Source organism: Lissotriton vulgaris, chromosome 7 (genome assembly GCF_964263255.1).
Source record: "Lissotriton vulgaris chromosome 7, aLisVul1.2, whole genome shotgun sequence".
NCBI classification, from domain to species: Eukaryota; Metazoa; Chordata; class Amphibia; order Caudata; family Salamandridae; genus Lissotriton; species Lissotriton vulgaris.
The window spans coordinates 1739069520-1739095869 of NC_141695.1; the positions used below are offsets into that span (position 1 = coordinate 1739069520).

A 26350-nucleotide genomic window follows, 5' to 3' on the forward strand; every position below is an offset into this window, starting at 1 on the left:
GCTGGGTGGAGGGGGGTGGGGTGATGGAGGGTTTGAATACAAAACGTGAAAAAATCACGTTCGAGGCATGAGGGCTGCTGAATTCATATCTGTGCATAGATCGCCGCCTAGTGTTGGGTCCGGATGATTGCACATTGTTGTCCTGGAAGAGTTTTCGAAGTATCACGAGATAGGTGGCTCCTCCCCTGGACTACAGTGCGCATGGGCATCCTCTCCATCCCCAGATTGTTTTTTTCCGCCATTGGGTTCGGATGTCTAATCTCGACTCCAGTTCAAAAACTTGTACTCTTTCTATTCCTAAGGCCAAAAGGCCTTCACAGCGTCGGTATTGTATCGTTCGGTGCATGTCCCTTTCGTGTTCTTCAATCGGCGTCGAAAGAAGTAATTTCTGTCGACAATACAGGCCCAGACTACATCGACGATGGAACGGACCCCGTTTAAGCGGTGCCCCGTTTGTAATTCAAAATATTCGAACTTAGATGTGCACCCAGTGTGCAATACATGTTTGTCCCCCGACCACGACGAGTCAAAATGTTTCGCCTGCTCGAGGTTCCGCTCAAAGAAAACTATTAAACTTCGACGCACGGCGAGGCAGTCGGCCCACCAGTCGGCCCCAGCACCTGCGAACATCTTCGATGCCGAAGACGAGGAACTCTTCCAAGATGAGGAAGAGGAAGAAGAGGACGTTCCCGAAGAAATGTCGGAACCGGCGTCTGAGCAGGACTCCAATTTCGAGGTGGACGAGCAAGCCGAGGAATACGTCCACGACCAAGACGTCGTCGAGGTAGGGGACGACGATGAGGCCCTTGGGGCCGTTGATGACGACTCCGGTGGAGAACCGAGTCCGCCCGTAATTACGGGGCCTATCATTAACATTCCGCCCCCTCCGGCTCCGGTCGAGGCATCGCCGAAAGGCCTTAGCCAAGATCCTTCCTCACGGTCTACAGCCCCGCGCCAAAGCCAGGCTAAGACCCTTTCAAAGGAGCCATTGGTCGATTCTGCGAAATCAAAACCGAACCAGACGGAGCCGAAATCGAAACTGAAACTACTCAAGATGGTGGTCGGTTCGACGTTGACGCACGCTTCCTCTAAGGCTGTCGACGATCCTTCGGCGCCGAAGATGCCCGTCGGCTCCAAGACTGGGACATCGAAGCAGGCCACGACCAGCAAGCACGTTGCCTCGAAGGGCTCGGCGTCGGCGCCGACGTCGACGACCAAACATGGCGAGAAGGGTAAAAGCCTTCAGTTGAGTAAAAGTCTCGAGCCACACCTCTCAGGACTCAAGGCTGGGCTTGGAAAACGGGTTGAACCCACGACCAAAGACGCCCCGAAAGTGTCATCGACGCCCAAAAATTGAGGTGCACCGCGCCGGGAGCTCAATTCGACGCGGTCAAGCGAGTGGCCTACACAGGCGTCGAAGAAACCCGAATCTGCCGCTTCAGGTTCGAAACCTGCGGGCTCAGCGCCAATAAAGTTTGGGCTTCCGCCCACGACCCGCCCAAAGCATCTCGAACGCCGTGACACCGCCGAGGCTTCCAAGATGGCGAAGGTGTCCTCACATGAACAGGTCATCTATCACGAGCCTTCTTACGACAACCAGGCAAAACTGTTTATTGACTCGGAGTCGGGCAGGCTTACCGTCCACAAGCGGAAGATCACGCCTGAACATCCTTTGGAAGGTTACAGGATTCCCCTCAAAAAGAAGATGGTCTCTTCTACCTCTCCGGTTCTTTTTGAACCACTTCAGGACTATTCGCAGCAAATAGTTCATTCTCCAGCACAGAGTGAGGAGGACTTGAATGTGGACTATGGCCAAATGGCCTACTCTTACAACACTGACACTGATCAGGATGTCTCGCATCAATGGGCAGGGGCAGGAGATCAAGGCGATGACCCTGACGACCCCCATATCACTCCGGACTCTCAGTCCTACAATGTTAAACCGTCTCCAACTGAGGACACCACGGCATTTAATGCATTGATAGAGCGGGCAGCCCTTAACCATGACGTCGAAATGCATGCCGAGCCAGTGGATGAAGATTTCTTATTTGACATCTTCTCCACATCTGAACGCTCCACTAAGACTCTACCCATGCTTAAAGGGGTCCTCAAGCATGCAACAGACATTTTCAAGGAGCCAACCAAAGCTAGGGTTATCAACCCCCGGATCGACAAGAAATACAGGCCTGCCCCAGTGGACCCCACCTATATCAAAGGCCAGCTCCCCTTCGACTCCCTTGTGGTGGCTATTGCGCGCAAAAGGGCTAACTCTCAATCCACTGGTGATGCTCCCCCCTCCGGACAAAGAGTCAAAGATCTTTGAAGCGTCTGGAAAGCGTGTGGCAGCGCAAGCCGCTAACATTTGGAGAATAGCCAATACACAGGCCCTGTTGGCTAGATACGACAGGGCGCACTACGACACCCTAGAACAGTTACTGCAGCACATGCCTGATATGTACAGAGAAGCTGCAGAAATGGTTATACAAGAGGGGAAACTGATCTCCAATGCGTCAATCAAATGCGCACTGGACGCAGCAGACACAGCAGCAAGGGCAGTAAATACTAGCGTAATGCTGTGACGCCATGCATGGCTGCGCATCTCAGGGTTTAAATCCGAAATCCAAACTACTCTTCTCAATCAGCCGGTTAATCCGGACTTCCTGTTTGGACCGGAAGTTGACACAACACTTGAGAAAATGAAAAAGGACACTGAGACAGCGAAATCCATGGGGGCTCTCCAGTCCCAGCTGTTTTGGGGCAGTTCCTTTCGTCGCTCCGGTAACAGGGGAGCAACAAGAGAACAGGCTCTACAGCATTCCCAGTACGTCAAGGGCAACACGCAATCTACCTACACTAAAAACACCAGGGGTGGATACCGTGGGAACGGCGCCAAAGGGAGAGGCTGCGGCAATAAGAACGCCAGGTCCTCCGCTCCCAACAAACAGTGACTTCTTGTCACTGCCCCCCGACCATCTAACACCTGTCGGGGGGAGACTCCAGCAGTTCCTGCCACTCTGGCAAGACATCACAACAGACAGGTGGGTGAGACAACTTATCCGGTACGGCTATTGTCTAGAACTGACCTCCACCCCCCCCAACATATCCCCAAGAAACCGTCCTATGTCCGCAGAGCACACGCACTTATTGCAGCAAGAAGTACTCTCCATGCTGCAAAAAGGAGCCGTAGAACTCGTGCCTGTAGAAGAGCGGGGTACAGGGGTGTACTCTCTGTACTTCTTGATTCCAAAAAAGGACGGGTCCCTGCTGCCCATTCTAGACCTCAGACCCCTCAACCAATACATCCTTTCGGAGCACTTTCACATGCTAACCTTGCAACAGGTCCTGCCGCTGCTCCGTCAGGGCGACTTCCTAGCCACCCTGGACCTCAAGGATGCATATTTCCACATTCCCATTCACCCAAGTCACAAAAAATATCTCAGGTTCACGATCAACAATCAGCATTACCAATTCAAAGTTCTGCTGTTCGGGGTCACTACTGCTACCAGGGTCTTCACCAAGTGCTTAGCGACTGTGGCAGGGCACCTTCGCAGGCAAGGTGTTCACGTGTATCCCTACCTGGACGACTGGCTCGTTCAGGCCAAATCAGCCAAGCAGTGCGGCAGCGACATGTCGCGGACCATTCACCTCCTTCACAGTCTGGGGTTCTCAATCAACTACGCAAAGTCTCACCTGCAGCCCACCCATGTGCAACAGTACCTAGGGGCGACACTAAACACCCAGTCGGCCACAGCGCAGCCAAACCCGGCCAGGGTCAACAGCATGCAGATGCTCATTCGGAGGTTCCAACCTCAGCGATCCCTCCCAGCGCAGGTGTTCATGCAACTGATCGGTATGATGGCATCCTGCATATTCATAGTCCCGAACGCGAGGCTGCACATGCGTCCCCTTCAGGAATGCTTAGCCCGACAGTGGAACCAGGCTCATGGCCATCTAAAAGACCTAGTGTTGGTGACCGGTCATGCTTACAACTCTCTGCATTGGTGGAATCCACAAAACCTTTGCAGGGGACGACTGTTCCAAGAGCCTGTCCCACAAATAGTGCTAACGACGGACGCATCTCTCCAGGGTTGGGGAGCGCATGTCCTCCAATACACGGTGCAGGGCCTATGGACAACACAACAGCAGAGGATGCATATCAATGTGTTGGAACTGATGGCGATCTTCATGGCACTGAAGGCATTCAAGTTGCACCTGTGCAACAAGGTCGTGTTAGTCCGGACGGACAACATGACCACCATCTATTACATCCAGAAGCAGGGAGGCACGCACTCCCCGCAGCTGTCTCACCTAGCGCAGAGCATGTGGAAGTGGGCCATTCAGAGGAACATCTTCCTCATGGCGGAGCATCTTCCGGGTGTCGACAACCAAATGGCGGACCTGCTCAGCAGGCACAGTCATCAGATGCACGAGTGGGAGATCCACCCGTCAGTGCTCCATCCATACTTCCAACAGTGGGGTCATCCAGACATCAACCTCTTCGCCACAAGCGAGAGCGCAAAATGCCCAAACTTCGCCGCCAGGTTCCCACACCCGCAGTCTCAGGGCAATGCGATATGGATGAACTGGTCAGGCAGATTTGCGTACGCTTTTCCGCCAGCCCCCCTCATACCTCTGGTGGCGTGCAAACTGCGACAGCACTCCATGACACTCATCCTGGTTGCTCCAATGTGGGCACGGCAAGCTTGGTACACCACGTTCCTGGAACTTTCAGTGGTGCCTCACCAGCGGCTGCGCCTCACTCCCAGCCTCCTCACTCAGACCCATGGCGACATTCAGCACCCAGATCCCCAACAGTTGAACCTTGCGATTTGGCTCCTGAGGTCATAGAGTTTGGATACCTGGACTTGCCTCCTGAGGGTATGAACATCATCAAGGAGGCAAGACGACTGACTACCAGGGCCTGCTATGCAGCCAAATGGAAGCGGTTTGTCATTTACTGCTCCAACAATAACATTAATCCGCTGGACGCATCTACGCAAAACATCATATGTTACTTGTTGCATCTGTACCAATGCAACCTGGCATACAGTTCCATCAGGATCCCTTTGGCGGCCATAGCCGCTTACCTTCAAAACAGGCTGCACCTTTCTGTTTTCAGGGTGCCTGCCATTAAAGCCTTTTTGGAAGGACTTAAGAGAGTAATTCCTCCCAGACACCCCCCTTCACCAGTCTGGAACTTAAATATCGTTCTCACCAGACTCATGGGGTCACCCTTTGAGCCACTCCATTCCTGTGAAATACAGTTCCTTACCTGGAAGGTGGCCTTCCTGATAGCTATTACATCGCTAAGGAGGGTCAGTGAGCTGCAGGCCCTCACAATTCAGGAACCCTACCTGCAAAGTCATGCAAATAGGGTGGTGCTTCGCACCAACCCTAAATTCATGCCAAAGGTGGTTTCGCAGTTCCACCTTAACCAAAACATAGAACTGCCAGTTTTCTTTCCTAACCCTGACTCAGTGGCAGGCAGAGCACTGCACACCTTAGATGTCAAAAGGGCTCTCCTGTATTACATCGACAGGACAAAAGACTTTCGAAAGACTAAACAGCAGTTTGTTGCCTTCTCTCCACAACATAAAGGCAACCCCATCTCCAAGTCAGGTATAGCCAGGTGGATTGTTAAATGTATCCAGATCTGTTATCAGAAGGCTAAGCCCACATTAACAGTTCCTCCTAGAGCGCATTCCACACGCAAGCTAGGGGCTTCCATGGCTTTCCTGGGTAACATTCCACTAGAGGATATATGTAGAGCAGCTACATGGACCACCATACATACATTTACTAAACACTACTGCGTAGATGTACACTCCAAACAGCAAGCTGCTGTAGGACAGGCTGTTCTCAGAACTCTCTTTCAGACTGCTGCAGCTGGCACGGGCACCCGCCGGTAAGGAGGTAACTGCTATTTATTCTATGCACAGATATGAATTCAGCAGCCCTCATGCCTCGAACGGAATATGCTACTTACCAGTATGCATCTGTTCTTGGCATGAAGGGCTGCTGACATTCATATCGCCCGCCCTCCTCCCCGGTGCCTGTCGCAGCTGTAGCTCTCAATCATTTTCAGGAATGGTCATCATTTTCAGTATTACACTCCATCTCTGCCACAATGGCGAAAAACAATCTGGTGATGGAGAGGATGCCCAGGCGCACTGTAGTCCAGGGGAGGAGCCACCTATCTCGTGATACTTCGAAGACTCTTCCAGGACAACAATGTGCAATCATCCGGACCCAACACTAGGTGGCGATCTATGCACAGATATGAATGTCAGCAGCCCTTCATGCCAAGAACAGATGCATACTGGTAAGTAGCATTTTCCTTACCCGATCTCACCGCGGTCTTTCCATTGCCGCGTCTCTCCAACGTCAAGTGAGTCTCTTCCGGGGACCAGGAAGCACCCAGGCTCCCCACAGCCATCACAATGCCGCAATGCAGCTTTGTGATTGGTAAGCACCCTGACTACCTTGAGCCAATCACAATGCTGCAATGCAGCGCTGTGATTGTCTGAGTGCTGTGCGTTGGCCCTCAGCCAGGGAATGGGGGCCTGGGCATGTTCTCCATGCAGGCGTAATGCAAAGGGGCGGTCAAATATCCATGTGTACTTCATAGAGTGCACAACCACTCCTCCTCCTCGACATCAGGGGAGCCAAGCCCCACACTACCCTGACCATTCGAAAAATAAAATGATAATAACCTCAGTTATTATCATTGTACTTTTTAGTTTACACCCCTCAGTGAGTAGTGGGGCTACGCTTCTCGGCCTTAGCGGAGGAGCCACCACTGTTTAGCATGAGGGTTGAGGTCATCAGTCTGCTCCAGGCCCTAGATGAGCCATCCTGCTGATTGAAGGATGTCTATTAGAGGAGCAATGGTTGTCTCTGGGATGCTGCTCAGCTGGGTGTTGCCTTCATCAACATGAGAGGGCTAGGGCTTGAACTGTTGTTCTGAAGTCTTCTCCTAGTGGAAACAATTACACTTTTTCAGGAGAGAGTTTGAACTGTTTTGATCTTCTTGCCAATGTGTTCTTTGAGCGACAAGTTCGAATCATGGGTGAATCAGAGAGATTTGGAAGCGAGTGAAGAGAGGACATTGTTGAGGATATGTGCCAACGACTAGGAAGATTAAGAATGAAATAGATGGAAGCTTGTTGAATGAAACTTAATTAAAGGAGAATTGCAAAGTCATTTTAGTATATAAGTAGAGTGTAATAAGAATGCACTGTGATGTATATCAATGCACCGTTATTTCAGGCTTCCAGGAATTATACCACTTGTCTAAGGTTCAGACACAAAACACACATTTGAAAAGGCCATTCAGGGCAGCGTTGTTTCAATTTTTTTATTTCTACGGACCCCCATGGAATTTGTACAGTAAGCTGAGAATGCCCGCCTAAGCAAATTTCAACCTCAAAACAGTACAGAAACAAGTCTAGATCCAACAAATACACAACTTACGAATAATGTATTTATTGAAATTTAATTTTAATGGAAAGGTTGGAGCTTTTCAATATTTCTATTTGTTTTCTAAACAGTAAAGTGATATATCTGATAGAGATGACTACCCGCAGATTCCTTCACGTAGAATTCTCCCCAGGCGTGAGACTGGATCCGGAAAAACTTTTTGCCACAGCATCTCTGCGCGCCGTGGGGTGGGGGGGCGCACTAGGAGACTCTGCCCCTTTGTCATCCGTATGTGTGTGAAGGTGAGCAACCCAATAAACCCTTGCGGGCTTGGGCAGAAGGATAAGTAATAGATTGGGCCAGCAAGGGATTTTGTTACTAACCATAGTAACAAAATCCCTTGCTGGCCCAATCTATTACTTATCCTTTGTCATCCGTGCACATGACGTCAGCGAGGTCACATAAGTCCCACCCTGGCGCGCCTATGTCAGTTTTTTCGATCCGGATCGTGCTCTGACCCTGTTTATGCCTTTTTTCCCTTTACGCTATTGCGTATGTGTGGACTGCATGCGAATGCCTTCAGGCTTTAAGACGCGCTCGCCTGTGGACGCTTGATGTCGGCGACGGACCCTCACCTCATCTGCATGTGGTGTTTGGGGGAACACCATGACTCCACCGATTGTGAGGCGTGCCAGCAGATGAAAATGAAGTCCCGGCGGGAGCGCCGGATGAAACTTCTTTTGGCCGGCATGTCCAGGTTGGGGTCATCACCCCACCCAGCGCCTGCGGAGGGTTCTGGAACCGGCTACTTCCTTCATTGACATCACCCCTCTTCGAGGTCACAGGAGCGTCGCTCACCTGTTGGTAAGTGTCGCAGTTTGTCCCCAAGGGTCGGTTTCCACCCTGTTGGGGGCACGGGCTCTCCGCGGGCTGTGCGGCCCCGTGTTGTCCCCCTATCTACCGTTTCCCGGCGGCGGGGGGGGGGGGGGGCAACTAAAGCCCAGATGGAGACATATGCGGCAGCTTTGCAGGCCTCGCTGGCTTCTTCTCCTCCTCCTCCTTCCCTTCCTGGAATGTCAGTAGATCCCTTGCAGTGTGCGGTGCCCTCCGTGGGGTCGCCGGCGGCCCGCCGACGACTGGCTCGGATCCAGGCTCGGAGGATGTGGTCCCTTTGGGGTGCGGCCCTTTGGGGGTCCCTCCTTTGGACCAAGGCGCCTCTGCTACGCCGCAAACTCCCACAGGAGTCCCTGTAGTGTCGTAGGAGGTCGCGGGGCTCCGGTCGCACCGAGCCCCTCTCAGTCCTCTGGACAGGAGGCAATCTTGTCTGAGACCGAGGTGACGCCGCTTCGGCGCCGGCTGGCCCTGGTCGCGCCACAGGGGTCGGCGGGGGGCCCCTCTAGTCCCGTCACGGGTCGAGGCTGGCGGGGGACTTTCTCGTCCCTCCCTGGGTCCCTCTTGTTCCTCCACGCAGGCGGCTGCCTTGTCCGAGGTTAGGCCGGCACCTTTCCGGCACCGCTCCTTCGCCACCCCTTCTCCGGCCCAGCCACGGTCTCCTGCGCCGAGCGCTGCAGGGGAGGTCATTCCGGCATCTTTCCTGCCGTCGGACGACAAAGTCCTGCCTCAGATTGCGGACTGTATGGTGCCAGGACGGCGTCGGGTCGTTGACTCCTCCTCGGACGCCTCATCTCCGGAGGTTCGACGCGTTGTTGATGTCATCCTCCCCGGAGACGGGCTGGCGTCGTCTAAGGGCGGCTCAATGCCGTCTCTGCAGCTGCGGTCTTCGCCAGAGGAGCCGCAGGTCCCCCACTCCTCGGTCCCTCTTCCTTCTTTCAGGACAAGTATTTGCAGATATCTTGCACTCATCTGATACGTCTAAGGCTGCTCAACTACACTACCCCCTGTAAGAGTACCTTGGGATTTCTAGAGCAAGCCCTTGTCCATTCATAGGGAACCCCTGGAATCTTTACTCGATACATCTCATTTTGATATAACATATGACTTTGGTCCTGAAGAAGGCCCACAGACCTGTTAGGGCAACCTAGGGCCGAAAGATGCTGGCCAACCATAACATAACACAAGGGGCAGTGGAACTTTAACATTTCTGCCACAGCACCACCCACCCATTTTAATCTTGCCCCTTCCTTGGTAAATGAAAGACCGAACTAAGGAATCGAGGTCATTTTAATCTTCTTCACTCTCTAACCACAACTGTCTCAAAACCAGATGGGTTCCCTCCAGGTGGCGGAACATAGATCACTTTGAGAACTGAGCAGTCAAGTGATAAAAGACCCAATGATGATGCTATTCACCTAACCAACAGAGCGGATAATCAACATATACCGCACCCTGAGTTTAATGTGAATGAGGGTCTCCAAAACATGAGTTTGCAAGACCCTGGCAAAAACTGGATATTCTCCTCTGATTCTGATAATCCATACTGATATAATGAGAGAGCCCAAACCTTTGAGGCGGGTAATCTCAGGAATCACAGCACCAATCAACACCGAATGCAGCGTTGGAAAGTGCAGTTGCAGCAGAAGGACATAGGCTATGCAGACGCCCACCATATACATTTAAAAGGTAAAAGAACCGTGCCAGCTAGTCCCTTGTGGGCGTGTCTGCATTGTGCTGTGGGCGTGTGCTGGGGGTGTGACAAACGCTGGGGGCCTTCATGCCATGTCTCATATTGTGTGCTAATCCCACCCTGCTCCCTTTAAATACGCCTGCACCCCATAATCATAACCCAGCCTTACTCCTTAAAATACCCCAACACCCTTAAACACTAACCCATCTTAACCCTATAAATATACCCTGTACCCCAAAACCCAAACCTATCCCTAAACCCTAAAAATACACCTGTACCCCCAAACACAAACCTAGCCCTGAACCCTATAAATACCCCTGTACCTCAAAACCCAAACCTACCCCTGAACCATAAGGATACCCCTGTACCCCAACACCAGCCCTGAACCATTAAAATACCCCTGTACCCCAAAACCCAAACCTACCCCTGAACCCTAAAAATACCCCTGTACCCCAAAACCCAAACCTAGCCCTGAACCCTAAAAATACCCCTGTACCCCAAAACCCAAACCTAGCCCTGAACCCTAAAAATACCCCTAAACCCCAAAACCCAAACCTAGCCCTGAACCCTAAAAAGACCCATGTACCCCAAAATCCATACCTATCCGTCAACCCTAAAACTACCCCTGTACCCCATAACCCAAAAATATATCTGAACCCTTAAAATACCCAAACACCCCAAAGCATATACCTCAGTACCCCAAAACATATACCCCTATACCCATACTTACCTTATCCAAACATTTAAAAAAACATGCTTTTACCATTCATGCATTTACATTGAATTTCGTTGTAAATGTATGCATGGTAAAACCATATAAAATGTAATGCCATGCGTTATAATGGCATTGCGGAGTCATGGTACTTTCGTAATGAAAGTATGTGGTGTGATGGTATGCGGAAAGAAAGTTGCGGAATAATGGGTGTTTACCCTCCCCCGGTAAGTACATTGGTGGCACGGCGGCCCACATCTCCAGCAACATACTCATATTTTTTCACCACCTATTTGAAAAATGCACAGGTCTCTCTCATTGATGGCCAGCACCGACATACACTTTTAGACACACCTCCCGCCACAAGTTCTAGAATTGCGAACTTTAGAGCTGGGGAGGTACGTTCAAATCTCTGCATCCGCTCAACATCCTCTGATTCCAGGCAAATCGCTTTGTCTCCCCGTGCCTACCAAATATGAATGTGTTCTTCTGTAATGTAATTTGAGCATGCCATGTTGTCGAGTTCACACTATATAATATTGCAAGGAAAAATAAAGTAGGGAAACTCGAGTTCACACACTACTGAACGCGCACTCTTAAGTGCATCAGCAGTGCACTGTGAATCGGAGCGTTTCACCAGCCTGTCACAGATAAGAAATGCTATCAAAACAAAATCCTACAAAACAATATACTACTGGCCGGCAGCAATTCATACCCGGACAACGTCGGGACGGGCTGCTAGTACTATATAAAGAGCCAGTTTCCTATACTGACTCATTAATACATGCATTTATTAGGATGGCTGATAGAAATTGTGTGATTTTAGTGCAGATCTGTCACTGTAAGTCCTTGTATGTCAATATGAGCCACTCTAGTTTTGCCAAATGGCAATAAACTTTGCTTGCTATTACATGAAATAAATTACAACAAAAAGTAGATACTTTGACTCACATCTACCTGAAATGTTTGCTTGCCAGAATGAACTAAAAAATCCAAATTTCAACAGATTGGTGAGATTACATTTGTTGCACCAAAAAGTTTTGAAGAGAAGCCTTTTGCAACAGTAATTGAATTAGAGATATTTAACATGCAAGCAAGAGCTGCACAATATGTTGATTGTTACTGCTGTGACAAGGTAGGGGTAGGAGAGAACTCTGAAAAGGTGTGTTTATATATGTGACAACTGTGCTCTGTCTCTCACAGGGTGGCGTTGAAGATAACCTCTCGCTTTCGGCCTACATCACAGCAGCAATGCTCGAACTGGGGATGAAAGATACGGTGAGTCCTGTTCAAGTCTTTACCATGGTTTAGGACACACCTTGGTTTGGGGAGGAGGAGGATGGAAGGGAGCCTTTGAAACTTTGATCAGGGGATTGGAACCTTGCAGGTTCATACTGCATTTGACAGGCTTTTATTTATTTATTGAAGTTTTGTAAAGCGCTGGCTTCACACAAAGGGTATCAGAGCGAGTGTATCAAAACAAGCAATCAACGAAAATATACTGAGCACAAAATGAACAGAAGTTATTGGAGAGATCAATTAAGGGATGATCATCAGAAAGATATAACATTGAGAGGATGTCGTAACATAAACATTATACTGTGAGCATTCAACAAGGTTAGTTTAAAAAGGCTAAGGTATGGTTCATGGATAGGGTGAGATGCGAGTTGAATGGAGTTGTAAAGATAAGTGTAAAGGGTTATGATTGGGTGGAGTTGAAGGTTGAAAAGAGGTTGAGGTGAGGAGAGTGGATTAGGTTTGGGGGGGGGTTTACTCTAAGATTAAATTAGCCGGGCATAAATAGTTTGGGGAGAGGTTTAAGGTAGGAGATAGAAAATGGAAGGAGAATGGGGGATGTAATGAGTGGGGGAAAGGAAGATAGGGGAGAGGGAGGGTGTAGAATGTGCAGTATAAGGAGATTAAGAGCCCCAGTATTTGAGCATGTGTGTTTTAAGGTCTTTTTTGAAATTGAGATAGGAGGGGTTTTTTCGTAGATTTTTAGGCAAGGCATTCCAGATGCTGGGGGCTTTTCCAGAGAAGGAGCAGGATTTTGAGGTTTGTTTTTTAGAAGCGGGGAGATGAGGAGAAGAGAGTTTGTGCTTTTCAGCTGTCAGGCGCAACCTGCTTTCTTGAGTTTATTTGAGAGGTAAGGTGTTTTCTTTTGGTAGACGGCTTTATGTGTAATGCAGGCTATTTGATAGGAGGAACGTCCTTCAACAGGGAGCCATTTAAGTGTCTTGAGTGTAGGAGATATGTGATCGAAGCGTTTGCAGTCTGTTGTGAGCCTAGCCGCTAAGTTAAGGACGGATTTGAGGGGGGGGGGTAAGGTGAATTTTGGGTGTTCCGGCGATCAAAGCATTTCCGTAGTCAATTTTCGAGAGGACTAAAGATTATTTATTTATTTCTAAAGCGCACTATCACCTCAGAGAGGCATCCTGGTTCAGTGGGGCTACCTTCCGGTAGGGTGTGTGAGGAGGGGGAAAGGAACGGAGTGGGGGGTAGGAGGGAAAGTGGAATTAGGGACGCGTCAGGAGGACAGTGGGGTATTGAGGGGGACTGTGTAATCAGGAAGGATTTATCAATTTTGGCAATTTTTTCACTAAAGAAGTTTGAAAATTCAACGCATTTATCGGTGGAGGCCTAGAGGCTTGGTGCGAGGGGGAGGGGGGATGTTTGGTTTCTGACAATGTTGAATAATTCTCTGGGACGGTTCTTTGCCCGGGAGAGCTGTGTCCGGAAGAAGAAAGTCTTTTCAGAGAAAATGTGTTTTTTGTATGTGGTTCTAGCGTTTTTAAGGAGGATAAGATGGGCAGGGGAGGGGTGATGTCTCCACGTTCTTTCAACGAGTCTGAGTGAGCGTCTTTCGTTAAGATCAGAGGTAAACCAGGATTTGGAGGGAATATTTGTCAGTGTTTTTGTTGTGAGAGGGGCGAGTTGGTCTAAGACCTCAGAGGCTGATCTGTTGTAGTGCTCTGTGAGTTGATTTGCATTGAGAGAGGGTGGGGTGAAACTGAGTTGTGCTTGGAGTTTAGATTCAAATGTACCTGGAGGGATTTGCTTAAGATTTCTAGTTGTGATCATGATTTTTTTTCTAGTCGGGGCGGGTGGGGTAGGTGGGGAAAGTTTGAACAGTATGAGGTGGTGGTCAGACCAATCAGTGGAGATGATATTGGATAGGGAGGCTAAATCTTCATTTGCGATGATATCGTCAAGAGTAGCCCCTTTGTTGTGTGTCTGGGTGTGGCAGAGTTGCTTGAGGTTACTAATCTCAAGAAGATTAGAGAGAAGGTTGATTGTGGGATCACCAGGTTCATTCCAATGAAGGTTAAAGTCACCAAGAAATAGATTATTAGAGTTTGAAAGTAATGATTGCGTTAGGAGGTCGGACATTTCTTCAGCAAAGGGCAGAGGTTCCCCAGGTGGGTGGAAAATTTTGTGTAGTCTTATTGGAGGTGAACCCTTTAAATTAAGTTCAGCTCCGAGATATTCAAAGGTTGTACAGTCAGTGATCTTGTATTGGGAGATTTGGAGTTCTTTTTTTAAAATGATTACTAAAAGCCTGTCAAATTTAGGTGGTTCAGCAATGTTATGGCCAATCTTCAACTTTCCATCAGGATGAGATGGGTTCAAGGGTCTAAAAGGAGAGTTCAATGGATAGTTCAGGAGATACTTAATTCATAGGGTCTACTATGGCCATAATGAAGAAGGTCACTTTGCAAGTAATGGACTGGATTTTCTTAGCACATAGTGCATATTCAACAAACCAGTAAAGTATACTGAGAAACAAACATGCTAATGTTTGAAGAATAAAAAGGTTCAAAATCCAAAATATTTTTTTGTTGCTTTTTGAATTATAGGTCATATTGAGTTGTGTAGATGTAAAGCTGTTAAAATGTCCTTTGTGCCAATAGGCACTTGCTGCTGTTGCGGTTATTGTATTAATCACGTGGAGGCATTGTATTATGCTAAAGGTTTTCCTGACATAGTAACTGCAACTTATGCATTTGCATGGTTCAATCACAATACCGAATTGTAAATATCGTCCAGCCAGTATATTGTATCCAGAATATAGACTAACACAATATCATGAAGGTAAATATATAACAGTAAGTATAGTTTTATTTACATTCTTACCTCTACACCTATTTATCTTGAAAGTATGCTTATCTTCATGTTTACATATATGTAGTGTTTGGAATCCTAAATATATATTTAACCGTAAATATACCTTCATGATATTAGTCAATATTCTGGACATGATATTTTCCTCTCCAGTGGTTCCCAAACTTTTGACTCCTGAGGGCCCCCACTGAATCACTACTGGAAGCCGGGGACCCCAAGCAATTTGTACAATTTAAATTTCTTTTTAAAATGCCTTTTGAAACCGAGGCAATTTCAAGAGGGAGACAGCCTGAATTGGGTCTATTGGCATGGACATGTATGCATACAGCAGTGTATTATTTAGTGGTACAAGTCTCCTGCTCTCAGCCATAGCAGCACCTCTACATTCTCATTCCAGAGCCTTGGAGTGGTGACCCTTCCTTACAGCAACAGGTTGATTGATTGTGAATTAGCATTTTTACCTATTCACAGTTTAAGAAGGTCTAAAATATTATACAATTATGAAGCATTTCATAATAAAGACGTGCCCCAAGGAGCAACGAATATTGTGAAAATTCTAACAAGAGAGTGCACAAAGCGATGAGTCCAGTGTACAGAGCAAGTTCAAGGTCTATATTAGGAGTTCATTATGGAAGTGCAAGAGATGGCAGGAAGGTATCTGCACAGGAGGCATATTGTTTCCGCGAGATCATGGAACAATGCTATGCCAATTTCCATAAACCCCTGTTAGACATAATTTTTACTCACAGACAGCAGAACAACATTTTACCACTAAGGGGTGAGCAGTGCAGTTAAGGCATATTTCAGAGAGGCCTCGCGTGGCACCTGACATGACCCTCTCCTGTTAGGATGCCCACTGCCCCGTCCCTTGCCAACAAAAAACTGCAAAGGCTACACAGAATAAGAGCTTGATATGTCTGAATATGAAAGCTTGATAGCACACATAATTCACCCAAGGTCTTGTGGAAAGCGAGCAATCATACAGTAGCACAAAAATCCTACTGCTGATCCTGGCTGCATCTATTTTTACCTGCCTGCCAAGTAACGGTAACCTAATTGCCTGTATTTTCATTGTTGTGTCTGTGACTGCTGTTGTCTGTCTTCCCCCACTGCCTGTACGTGTTCTGCGCCCCTTTTTCTTCCCTCTGTTCCCCTCATTGTCCCCGTGCTCTCTCTGCCCGGTCTTTCCTTCTGTACCCCTAGCTGCCCCCGTGTCTCTGCATGGTTTTCCCTTCTGTACCCCTCGCTGCCCCGTGTCTTTGCCCAGTTTTCCCTTCTGTTCTTAGCTGCCCCTATATTTCTGTATTCTGTATTTTGTCTCTGTACCACTCGTTTTTTGTGCCTTTCTGCCTTTTGTTCCACTCGTTTTTTGTGCCCTTCTGCCCTCTGTTCCACTCGTTTTTTGTGCCCTTCTGCCCTCTGTTCCACTCGTTTTTTGTGCCCTTCTGCCCTCTGTTCCACTCGTTTTTCCCTCGTTTTTTGTGCCCTTCTGCCCTCTGTTCCACTCATTTATCCTTCTTTTTATGCCCCTTTTTTCTTCTGTTCCATCGTTTCCCCAGCCGCTACGCCCCCTGCCGCCCCGCCCCCCCTGACTGCCCACTGCTCATGCCTCTCGATTTGTATTGTTGTGGCCTCGCCGACCCTGCGCCAACATTCACAGCAATTGTGTGCTGTGAGGAGACATTGGCGTTTCATTTTTCACTACGACGACAGGCACTCGAGTCCTGCCGACCCCCTGGGAATGTCTCACGGACCCCTAGGGGTCAGCGGACCACAGTTTGGAAAACACTGCTCTAAACCGATTCACACTTATTGAAAAGAGATAAATGGGTAGCTCAGTAATTGAGCATCGTCTAACTTCTAGAGGTGGTCATGGTGAAGAGCGGCCGAGAATGTTTGGTAGATGGAGGGAACTTCCACCCTTTTCATCTTTTTGAGTCAATCAAGAGGTCACAATTTGAGTGTAACTGGAAACATAACACCCCCTCCAGCCCCCTCAAAGATAGTCTCCATATAGTGGGACCCAAGACTGAATGGGGGTAAGGAGACTAGACACTCATAATCTGCAATCTCCTGTTCATAATCTGGCTGGTGATGTGTTTTGGGGTGAAATATTTTGAAACATATGATGGCATCACTAGATCCAAGTGACCACCCTCCACTTCAATTACTTCCCTGCAGGACAGCACAGTGAAGCGTGCTCTGGCCTACCTGGAAGAGTCCTTGCCCACTGTTACCAACACCTACACACTAGCTCTGATGGCCTACACCTTCACCCTCGCTGACTACAAGGAGGCGCGTGATAAAGTGATAGCAGAGCTGAATGAGCAAGCCGTCAAATCAGGTAAGGAGGAGAAGTATATTCCCACAAATGTTATTCAGATCGCAACCATTTTAAGGTAGCGGAACAGAAGGTTTTATGAGCGATGCATCCTAAATATATATTTAACGTGTGCCATAATTCTTATTATTTGACTTTTTATTTTGCTTGAAATGATGTATTAAAAATTGGACATTCAAGTCTGAAAAGATAAATTACACTTCCCTGTCCTAGAGATGACACAGATTTTTGCCTAAATGGGGAAAAAGTTATTTTGTTCTTCAATTAACACTTTCAATAAGGTTCCCCCCCAAAAATTGCTTGAATAATCTGTTTTACATTTGCCTTTGTAGCATACTTTTTGAATGAAAAACATTGCATATTATAACTGAAATTAAAATGAACACTTCTGTCTTTCCATTGCTGATATTGGATCCAGGCAGACAGCTGAAAGGGCTAGCCATGTCAAACATGGTCTCATTCAGGGACTCATTTCAAGTGGCTCGGTCATGGTATTTATTGCACACACTAAATACCGATCCATTAGAGGACAGCATTTACTGGGTGTGGTATTAACTCTCCAATCTGAGCTGTGTACGTCAGAATGGGGAATAAACCAGAACTGCACGTTCTCCTCTCCCCAAGCCCTTTCTGTGCTTCAAAACTCTTCAGTACTGCAGTAAATACCATTTTACTCAATGCCGTCCAGCTTTGTATTTTTTACAATCACTACCTAATGAACTAGTATGTTATACTGTGGCCTCTTATCTACTTCTCTCATGGAAGACTAGGCAGCAGGACCACTCTGTTTCATGAATTAGGAAATATATATTTTAGTCCTGTTTTTAAATATAAGGTCTGTCATCAAATTACTTTTACTATTTCTTATTGCGAAAGCTGTATCCTCTTTTAACTTCATACTGTGCATCTTTGTGCTTTTTATGATAACATTTTTTTAAGTATCAAATAAAGTGATTTGACTGACTGTCCTGCAATATTTCCTATTTGCCTTATTATTATTTTGTGACAAATATTTATTTATTAACTTATAACAATAGCAGAAAAATAAATAAGGATCTTACAATATGCTTAACAAGCAGGGGAACCCAACAGGTTACGAATAACACTGAATGTACTAAGACATACAAGAAAAGACAAGATACAGAAGAAGGGTGTTGGTCTGACAACTAGGAATGTAACAGGTAGATTAAAGAACTAGATTAAAATAAAGTTGCATCGGAGGCAGCGTGCAGCGTCTAGCGTGCGGGCCCCTAGGTCTAGGTCTAGGTCGAGTCCGCTTGCCGCCCGACCTCCGCCCCATCTTCAACCTAAGGTCGAGGTGCCGAGGTGCCGAGCCGAGTGGCCATACAGCAAAAGGTTGGTTCCGGCGCGACCCGCTCCACCCACGGTCCTGCCCGCCGGCCGGCCCGCCTCCTTGTTTGCTAGCTTGGAGTCACTTGAGTCACTTGAAGCCACAAAAAAGCGGTGAGGAGAGGCTTCGCCCGAAGAGGGAGCAGAGGGTCTTTCATTACTGGTGTCTGGTGTCCGGTGTCCGCGCCCAGCTCTGGGTAGGCAAGCCACAAGCAGCAGGAAACAAAGTCCCCTATTTCATCTAAATAGGTTGCAGTCCTCACCAATCCAAGAGAAAGCTGATTTAATTTCCTATTATATGACGCCGAGGATATTGATCCCAGGACCCTCGGACCTCCGGGAGACCCACGAGCAAGCTTACCTTGCCCCCAGCAAGACTGCCGAGAATCCGGGTGCCTGCCTGTTCGCGTCCCCCTCCCGCCGGCGCAATTGTGATCAAGTAGCGACCGCCAAGCGGAGGGGGGCTCAGAACCACATCTCCCGCCAGGCTGTGCGGCGGGAGACGCCCACCACTTCGCGCCAGGCGGCGCATAAGACCAGAGTCACCCCCGCGTCGCAAAGGCAAAGGGCGGGCCCTCTGAGGCCCTCAGAGGCAAGAAGAGGCTAGGCTAGGCCACCCCTATAACATCTATAAAGGAGTATCACGTATTAATACCTGCGATACAAGATAACAGTGTATGTGCTGTTGACCTCTAGTGACCACCTCCCAAGTCCTGGTTACCAGACGGGGGTCGGTAGGCAGCTAGTTAGAGCTGCCACCGAATCGCCCAGGAGCCTGGAAAGAGGAGGGGATTTGCTTTGAGAAGTCCTCAACAGCCCTTTCACCACCACTAAACAAGAAGAGGTAATCGCAGGAAAATATACCAATTGCATCTGTCGTTGAAGTAAGATCATCTTTTATTCTTTTTTCTCTCCTCCTTTTCATCAACTTGTGGGTACAAAACTAACTTTAACTGTAGCACAAACATGTCTAAAAAGAAATACTCCTGTGGCACCTGAAACACCAATGAACACCATGGACAACTATCTCGTTCAGGTGGTCAACAAGATAAACAGTGAACGAAGACAGTCGTTGGGTCTGAGTCAGTCACCTATCCTTCCCTCTACGAGTCCTCCTCCTAATCCACAAACAACCGATGCAACACTACAAGATCCTAGCTGCGTTGCCCCTGAAAATAACTCCCTAGTTAATGTCACTATGGATATAAGTGGACTAAATGCGGCTGACATGGAGATACATATGGATACTGATCCGGACACACATATTGACATTGTGGTAGAAGAAGTATCGCCTGCAATGCGGGCGACTAGGGCAGTTAGAGCGTGTCGCAAGACGCTAAATAAACGAGGGGGGGCACGGTCAGGTAAGAATAAAGCTACTCCACCGCCAAAAACTAAAGGCAAATGTCGGGAGTATGAGGAGGAAAATACTAGGCAGCTATTGGATGAAGTTTTATTGTCTAAAATATCTGACTTGTTAGAGTTAAAAATTCAGACATTTATCAAACCACTCATTAGTAAAATTGATAAACTCTCTGCGGTCATAAAGAAACTGGGAGGTACTCAAGACATATTACTTGATGCGATAGGCACTGTTTCAAATAGTGTTACTAAGCAGCTTGAATGCCAGAAGATACCTAGTGTGGGTGGGACAGCTTCAGATGCGATTCCACTAGAGGTCACTGCACCGGATAACCCACAAACTAGCCCAATCACCCATGAATTACCAAAAGAGGTCCCAATAGACTCACCGCCTGTACCAGCACCCTATAGCTTCGAGAAAGATTCGTCACAATTTGTAGCAGAAGCTTCACCGTTGGTTTTAGTATTAGCAAATGTACCTACCCTACCACCTGGCCAAACAGAGTCAACATCATCACTAACAAGTAAGGCATTATACTGGCTGTCAAATAACATGAGGATGGCGCAGTGGGGAGAACAGCAGTTAGCTGATGAAATTAAAATGGCAAGCAGGGTTACATGGATTGGGAATAAGCCAAAAAAATGGAAGGGTGACTGTGTTGTGTTAAATCTCTTAAACCCAGTCACACTTCCGAATATTTTGTCTAACATTCTTCCCCCGCAACGAAGAAGTGGCACCATAATCCCCCTTACATTGGAATTTTTTTATAACGAGTTGCAAAAAGAACCCAAACAAAATGCCTTGAAGTCAGCCTGGATGGTAAGAAATAACAGATGGGGTGGGGGACCTATGGTAACTGACACTAATATTGTCCCAGGTAATAGGGTTGGGGCATGGGTAGGTGACCACCAAAATGTGCCTTGTTTTACTACCCCTGGGCCAAATTGGAATTTAGTGAGCAGACGGGGGCCGTGTAATTATGTCAATGAGTATGGGGCGACACGTAATGGCAATTGTAGGAAGGTACCTCCTGACTATGGTTGCCCCCAACTTTTTGCCCTGTGTTTTAGCTGGTTTTTGACATAGTCGACCTGGGATCCTGCCAATCAGGACCCCAGGCCTACTGCTCTCTCTGTAAAATGGATTCCATGTACCCTAGGTACATTTCCAATTGGGACTGGGCCACCTTATCAGACCCTGTAACTCAGGGCATAGGTGTACCCAGGGCCTACCAGGGGCTGAAGCATGTATTATGCCACCCCTGGCTGGCCTCCTAAATTTGACACAACTGGCTGCATGACCGCTGGGGCAAAGTCGTGTAATCACCCTTTGCTGCAGATATAGTATACCTATATCTAACCCTAAAATGGACACACAGATTCCTATCAGTCACTCCTATGGCAGGCCTTGACAATCCTGAAGGCAGAGTGCTTGGAATCGTGTGAGATGGTGCTCTGGCATGAGCTGAGCCTGTCTGCAGCTTGCGGAACCAAGTCCTAATAGCTGTTCCATGATATCGCATACCATATACTCTTAAGTGCATTATAATCCTGGCGGTTAAATGCTATCTTTGGTATTGCTTTATCAAAACATGTCGAGTAAGGTGTCATACGAATTGGAATACTAACCCCTCGCCAATTCTGGCGACGGGGTTAGCATTCCACCCTTCTAGAGGGACACGACATGTATGTAACTGTGAACCCCGGTTAAAGTTAAACGAAGCCTCAGCTCCACAAAATGGATGCTGCCACCACAGACACGAGTCTGACCCCCTGCAGCTGGGAGTCCTTCCAGCGAGGGGAGCCTGGACAAAGGGTTTCCTGTCAGGGGCGGTGCTAGCACCGTCCCAGACATGGTTTTGTGTATCCTGGGTAGGCAGGGCTTTACAGGAAGGTGACTGCTGAGTGGCACCCCGGTGCTCACTACGCATAGGCCAGTCTGAACCAGTTCCAGGGGCACACCAGCCCCTGGCCTGGGGAAGTCCGGCATGGGAGAGGGGTGTAACCACCCCCCTCCTAGTCCCACCCATAGGCAGGACCCAGTTACCGGGTCAGCCCCCTTTTTTAGTATAAAGATAGGAGCGGGCCCCCTGTTAAAATTAGATCATCTTTGGAATCAAGACACGACTTTCTTCGAAAGGACATCAAGATTTCTTCTTCAAGATTCTCCCTTGTGGCTAAGGAGTAGTCACCCTGCATCAAGCGGGCACCATCCTAAGAACACTGCGGTCTGCTGCAAGTCCTTCTTCACGAATCCGACGACCCAGCTCGACGAGACCCGGCTTCCCTGGCACCTCTGACCTCTACTCACCTCTACAGCAAAGCTGAGAACTGTGAGTGCGACGAGACCTCGAGGGACCGACGATCGCCAAGACTGCACAACTTCTTTGCAACAAGCCCACCGAGTCTTCCACTGGTGAGTGCTTTGGGGTCCGAGAAGCCCCAGCCCTGAGCAGCTCCAGCACCGAAGATCAGCCCTCCAGCATCTCCACGATCTGCGTGGGGCCCTTCTGCTTTTGCGTGCTCACCGCGCTGTGTGGCTACTAGCCGGCTGGCTTGTGGCCTTCTTCACGACGCCCGACGACATCACTGCTGCTGGTCTGGTTGCTCCAGACTGGCCCTTGCTTCCTTCTTCAAGAGAGGCACCCCGGACCCTCCTGGTCCACTCCAGACGCCATTTTGAGTCCACCGCGTGGGCTTGAATTTGCCAAGGCTTTGTTGCCCAATCCTGGGTCCAGCGACGCCGACAGCTTCATCCATCGTGGGACAGCTCGCTCCTCCATCCTGGTCGCCGACAACGCCTCCTGGTCCGCGAGATCTGCGAGCACAGCGTCACCCACTCACCTAGTTGAGGTGGCTACCATCCGGTGCCCTCCTGGTGCCCGCTGACTACTGGCTAGTAGTCTCGAACTTGGTCCCCTCTGCTTTCAGGTGTCATCTTCCTTCGATCCAGGCTTGGATCCATCGAACTTTCTTCACTGGTCGCCTGCCAGCAACTTCTTTCTTCCAGGCTCCTGGTCCGTCTACGAGACTTCCCGACGTCTTTTGAGACCTATGCAGCTGCAGCCCCTGGGCTAGGTAACTTCGGCATTTCGGTGCCCCAGCATAGCCTCACTATCCAAGGGTCAGGATCCACTTTCGTTTTCTCCCTACCAGGTCGGGTTCGCCCGAGAACACTAACTTTGTCATTACTAGCTACCATAGACTTTGTCCCGCATCACGCGTGAGAGTGCACACTCTGCACCCGAGTCCCCTAGGCCTCCTATAAGTAATCTGAAGGTTCTATAGTCAAGTCCTAGCGATTCCTAAGCCTATTAGTACTGTACTTACCTGCTAGTAATTTCGCATTCCACTTTCAGAGTATATGGTTTTCCGTGCCCCTCGGGCATTTGTATATACTGTGCTAACTTAAGTATTTTCGTAAGAGTTTTGTTTTGTGCTTAGTACCCTGTCCTCATAAAGAGTACAGGGCTGTTGTGATTCTTAATAAATATCTTGTTTATTTTCATAACACTTGTGTGGTGTCTTTTCACTTGGTATTCAAGGGGTATATGTGTGGTAAACAGCTGGCTTAACACGCCCTCTCGAGTCTTTAGCCTTAGACTGCTCGTATCCACGCTACTAGGATAGCTGGTCTATAAGGTTGACTTACAACCAATCATCAATAAGGGTTGCTGGACTGATACATAGTGTTCACTAGAATAGTGAGCACTGCATATCAGGCCACCTTCTCACAGCAATTACATTGGAGAATGGTTAGGTGACCAGCAGAACTTGCCATACCCTAACACCCCAGTGCCTAGATGGAATACAGCTATAAACGGATGGGGTTTTGGGGCTCCGTCCTGTAACTGGGGAATTAGCACTTCCAATAGGTTTGGGGCTTTGGCCGGTCTTAATGACTGTGATTGACTCAAGGGGGGGGGGGGTCTTCCAATGAAGTAAGGGATGTTACTCCCAGGGTTAACCCCGATGTTGAGTTCAATCAAAATGCACTGGACTATAGGTTAGAACCGCCACACTACCATTCCACTAGACAAAATACAGTGGCTCAAACACTGAATACTGATGTCTCCGAGACTATTAGACAACCCCAGGTACAGGTAAATCAAGAAATGTTAGAAATAGATCAAATATTTTGCTGGAATATTGCAGGGTTGAGAAAAAATGTATCTGATCCAGCTTGGCAACAATATCTTGCCAGTGGGGACCTTATCCTCTTCCAGGAAACCTGGGGGTTGGAGAACTATTTTAAGGTTGATTACAGATCATTTTTTATTCCCGCAATCAACACAAATGGGGGTAGACCTTCTGGTGGTTTAACAATATGGGTCAAAATTACAGGGGGGGTAAGCTTAAAACAAATAGATACAAATAATCCTGACCTTCTGATGATTGAACTAAAAAAAACCAAGGGACAGACCATTTATGTGATCAATGTCTATAACAGACCACATCAAGCGTGCAAAGAGTCGCCTGTCATAACCCACTTAGGTAATATTATGGCAGGGTTAGATCAGAATGCAACGGTAATTATAGGTGGCGACTTTAATAGAAGTTTTGAGCCCATACTGGGTCTTGAAGACATCTATAAAGACGAGGATAGTGTCAACAATATACCCCTGGTTGACACGACCTATAAAGTAGCCTGTACTGCGAGTGCCTTACAATTACTGAGCTTAACGTTTGAGTGTGGGCTACGTGCATGTAATGGGCGTTTGCCTTCAGATTGTCCCAGTAAGCCAACATTCATTAGAGGAGTTTGCTCTAGCCATCTAGATTATTTTATAGTTTCCTCACAGTTATGGCCTATGGTAGTAGATTTAAAAGTGGATGACCGCATGGAGAGCGATCATTATCCTCTGATCCTATCTATCCAAAATCTGATCTCTAATCCTATTAATAAGAGTGCCAGACAAAATATTTACCAACTACAAGACCCCTTAGAAGCAAATAATCGTAGGTCCTTAAAGTGGCCAGCAGTCTTAGGAAATACAAACACTATTAGCCAGATCTACCACGTCTTTGTTAGACATATGTCCCCCTTAGCTGAGAATAGTACTGCTAACCATAGCCCTTGTCTGACAGAATCCCATGACCATTTAATTGGCCAGCTTAGTGAGATCTTGACTAGAGTGGTAAAAAGATGAAATGCCGCTCACAAGTAAAGAAATGGGTAACTCTTGGTACAATCAGGAATGCCGGAGAGCCAAATCAGATTTAATTATTGCAGTCCGGGAAAACTCATCAGACAATGTTAAAATCAAAAGAGTGTGTACAAAAGAAGTTTACTTTCGGCCAAAAAATAATGGGACGAGAGGGTATGGTCTGACCTGTTAGATGCTTGTAAGCGCAAAGACCAGACTTCCTTTTGGAGCCTTATTGCTAAAGGCACCACAGGGGTCACTGAAACTAAGGATAGATTTCTTGAGGAAAGGACTTGGGTCAGGCATTTTTCTTTACTATATGCTTGTGCCGACCCAGGTGAAAATGAAGACCAGGCTAATATGTATCTTGACTTGGCATTGCATGAAACCCCTCTTGTATTTACCTTGAATGAAACAATTCTAGCAATTAAAGCTGTTAAGCCAGGAAAAGCCCCAGGCCCGGACAAAATACCTGGGGACCTCTGGAAACACGCGAATTACATTTGGGCTCCCTACATTAACTTATTATCTAATGAAATTGCTAGTGGAGCCCCTGTCCCCGAAACTTGGAAGGGGGCGGAGATTGTAACATTATTCAAAAAAGGTGATAGGTCGAATCCCTCGCACTACCGCCCTATCAGTTTGATTGACGTGTTACAAAAAATGTTTGCCCGCCAGCTTCTTAGTCGTCTTGCCTTATGGATCGAAGATCATTCAATTTTTACCAAGTACCAGGCTGGTTTTAGACCAAAAATAAGCACAGTGGACCAGGTTTTTAGATTTTTATGTTTAGTCTGGAAATACACTATCATAAGGAGCTCCCATATATATGTGGCTTTCGTCGACTTGAAAGCAGCTTTTGATATGGTTCCCCGGGCAGACCTATGGAAGACACTAAATAATATGGGCGTGCCCGGAATCTCTCAGACACCCAGAGGACTTCAGAACCTTTTAAATAAATTTAGTTTGTATTGTCATGACAGGAAATTGGAAATTAATTCCTCAAAAACAAAGGTCATGACCATCAACCCTCATAAAGGTTTTAACAAAGTTTTTAAAATAAATGATGAAATTATTGAAGAAGTCCCTAATTTTAAATACCTTGGTATCATTTTAGATAGCAAAATAACATGGAAAACTCAATTAGAAAATGCAAAACTGAGGTTGACTCAAAACCAGTTCCCGATTTTAAAAAAGCACAAGAATAGTCATTTTAAATCAGTTTCACCGGCCATTGAATTATTTAAATGTAAAGCACAATCATCCTCCCTCTATGGAGCAGATCTTTGGGGTTATGCATTGAAGGACACCTT

The 26350-nt window shown here is 47.6% G+C and overlaps 1 protein-coding gene across 1 annotated transcript in view; it reads left to right on the plus strand.

The window, feature by feature from the left end:
- Nucleotides 1-26350, plus strand: part of LOC147706530 (alpha-2-macroglobulin-like protein 1) — a 316256-nt gene that overhangs the window by 209070 nt on the left and 80836 nt on the right. Inside the window, exons 27-28 of the mRNA XM_086932996.1 lie at nucleotides 11919-11993; nucleotides 17019-17181. Of these exons, the coding sequence (XP_086789122.1) occupies nucleotides 11919-11993; nucleotides 17019-17181 (238 nt within the window). The remainder of the gene's footprint in view (nucleotides 1-11918; nucleotides 11994-17018; nucleotides 17182-26350) is intronic.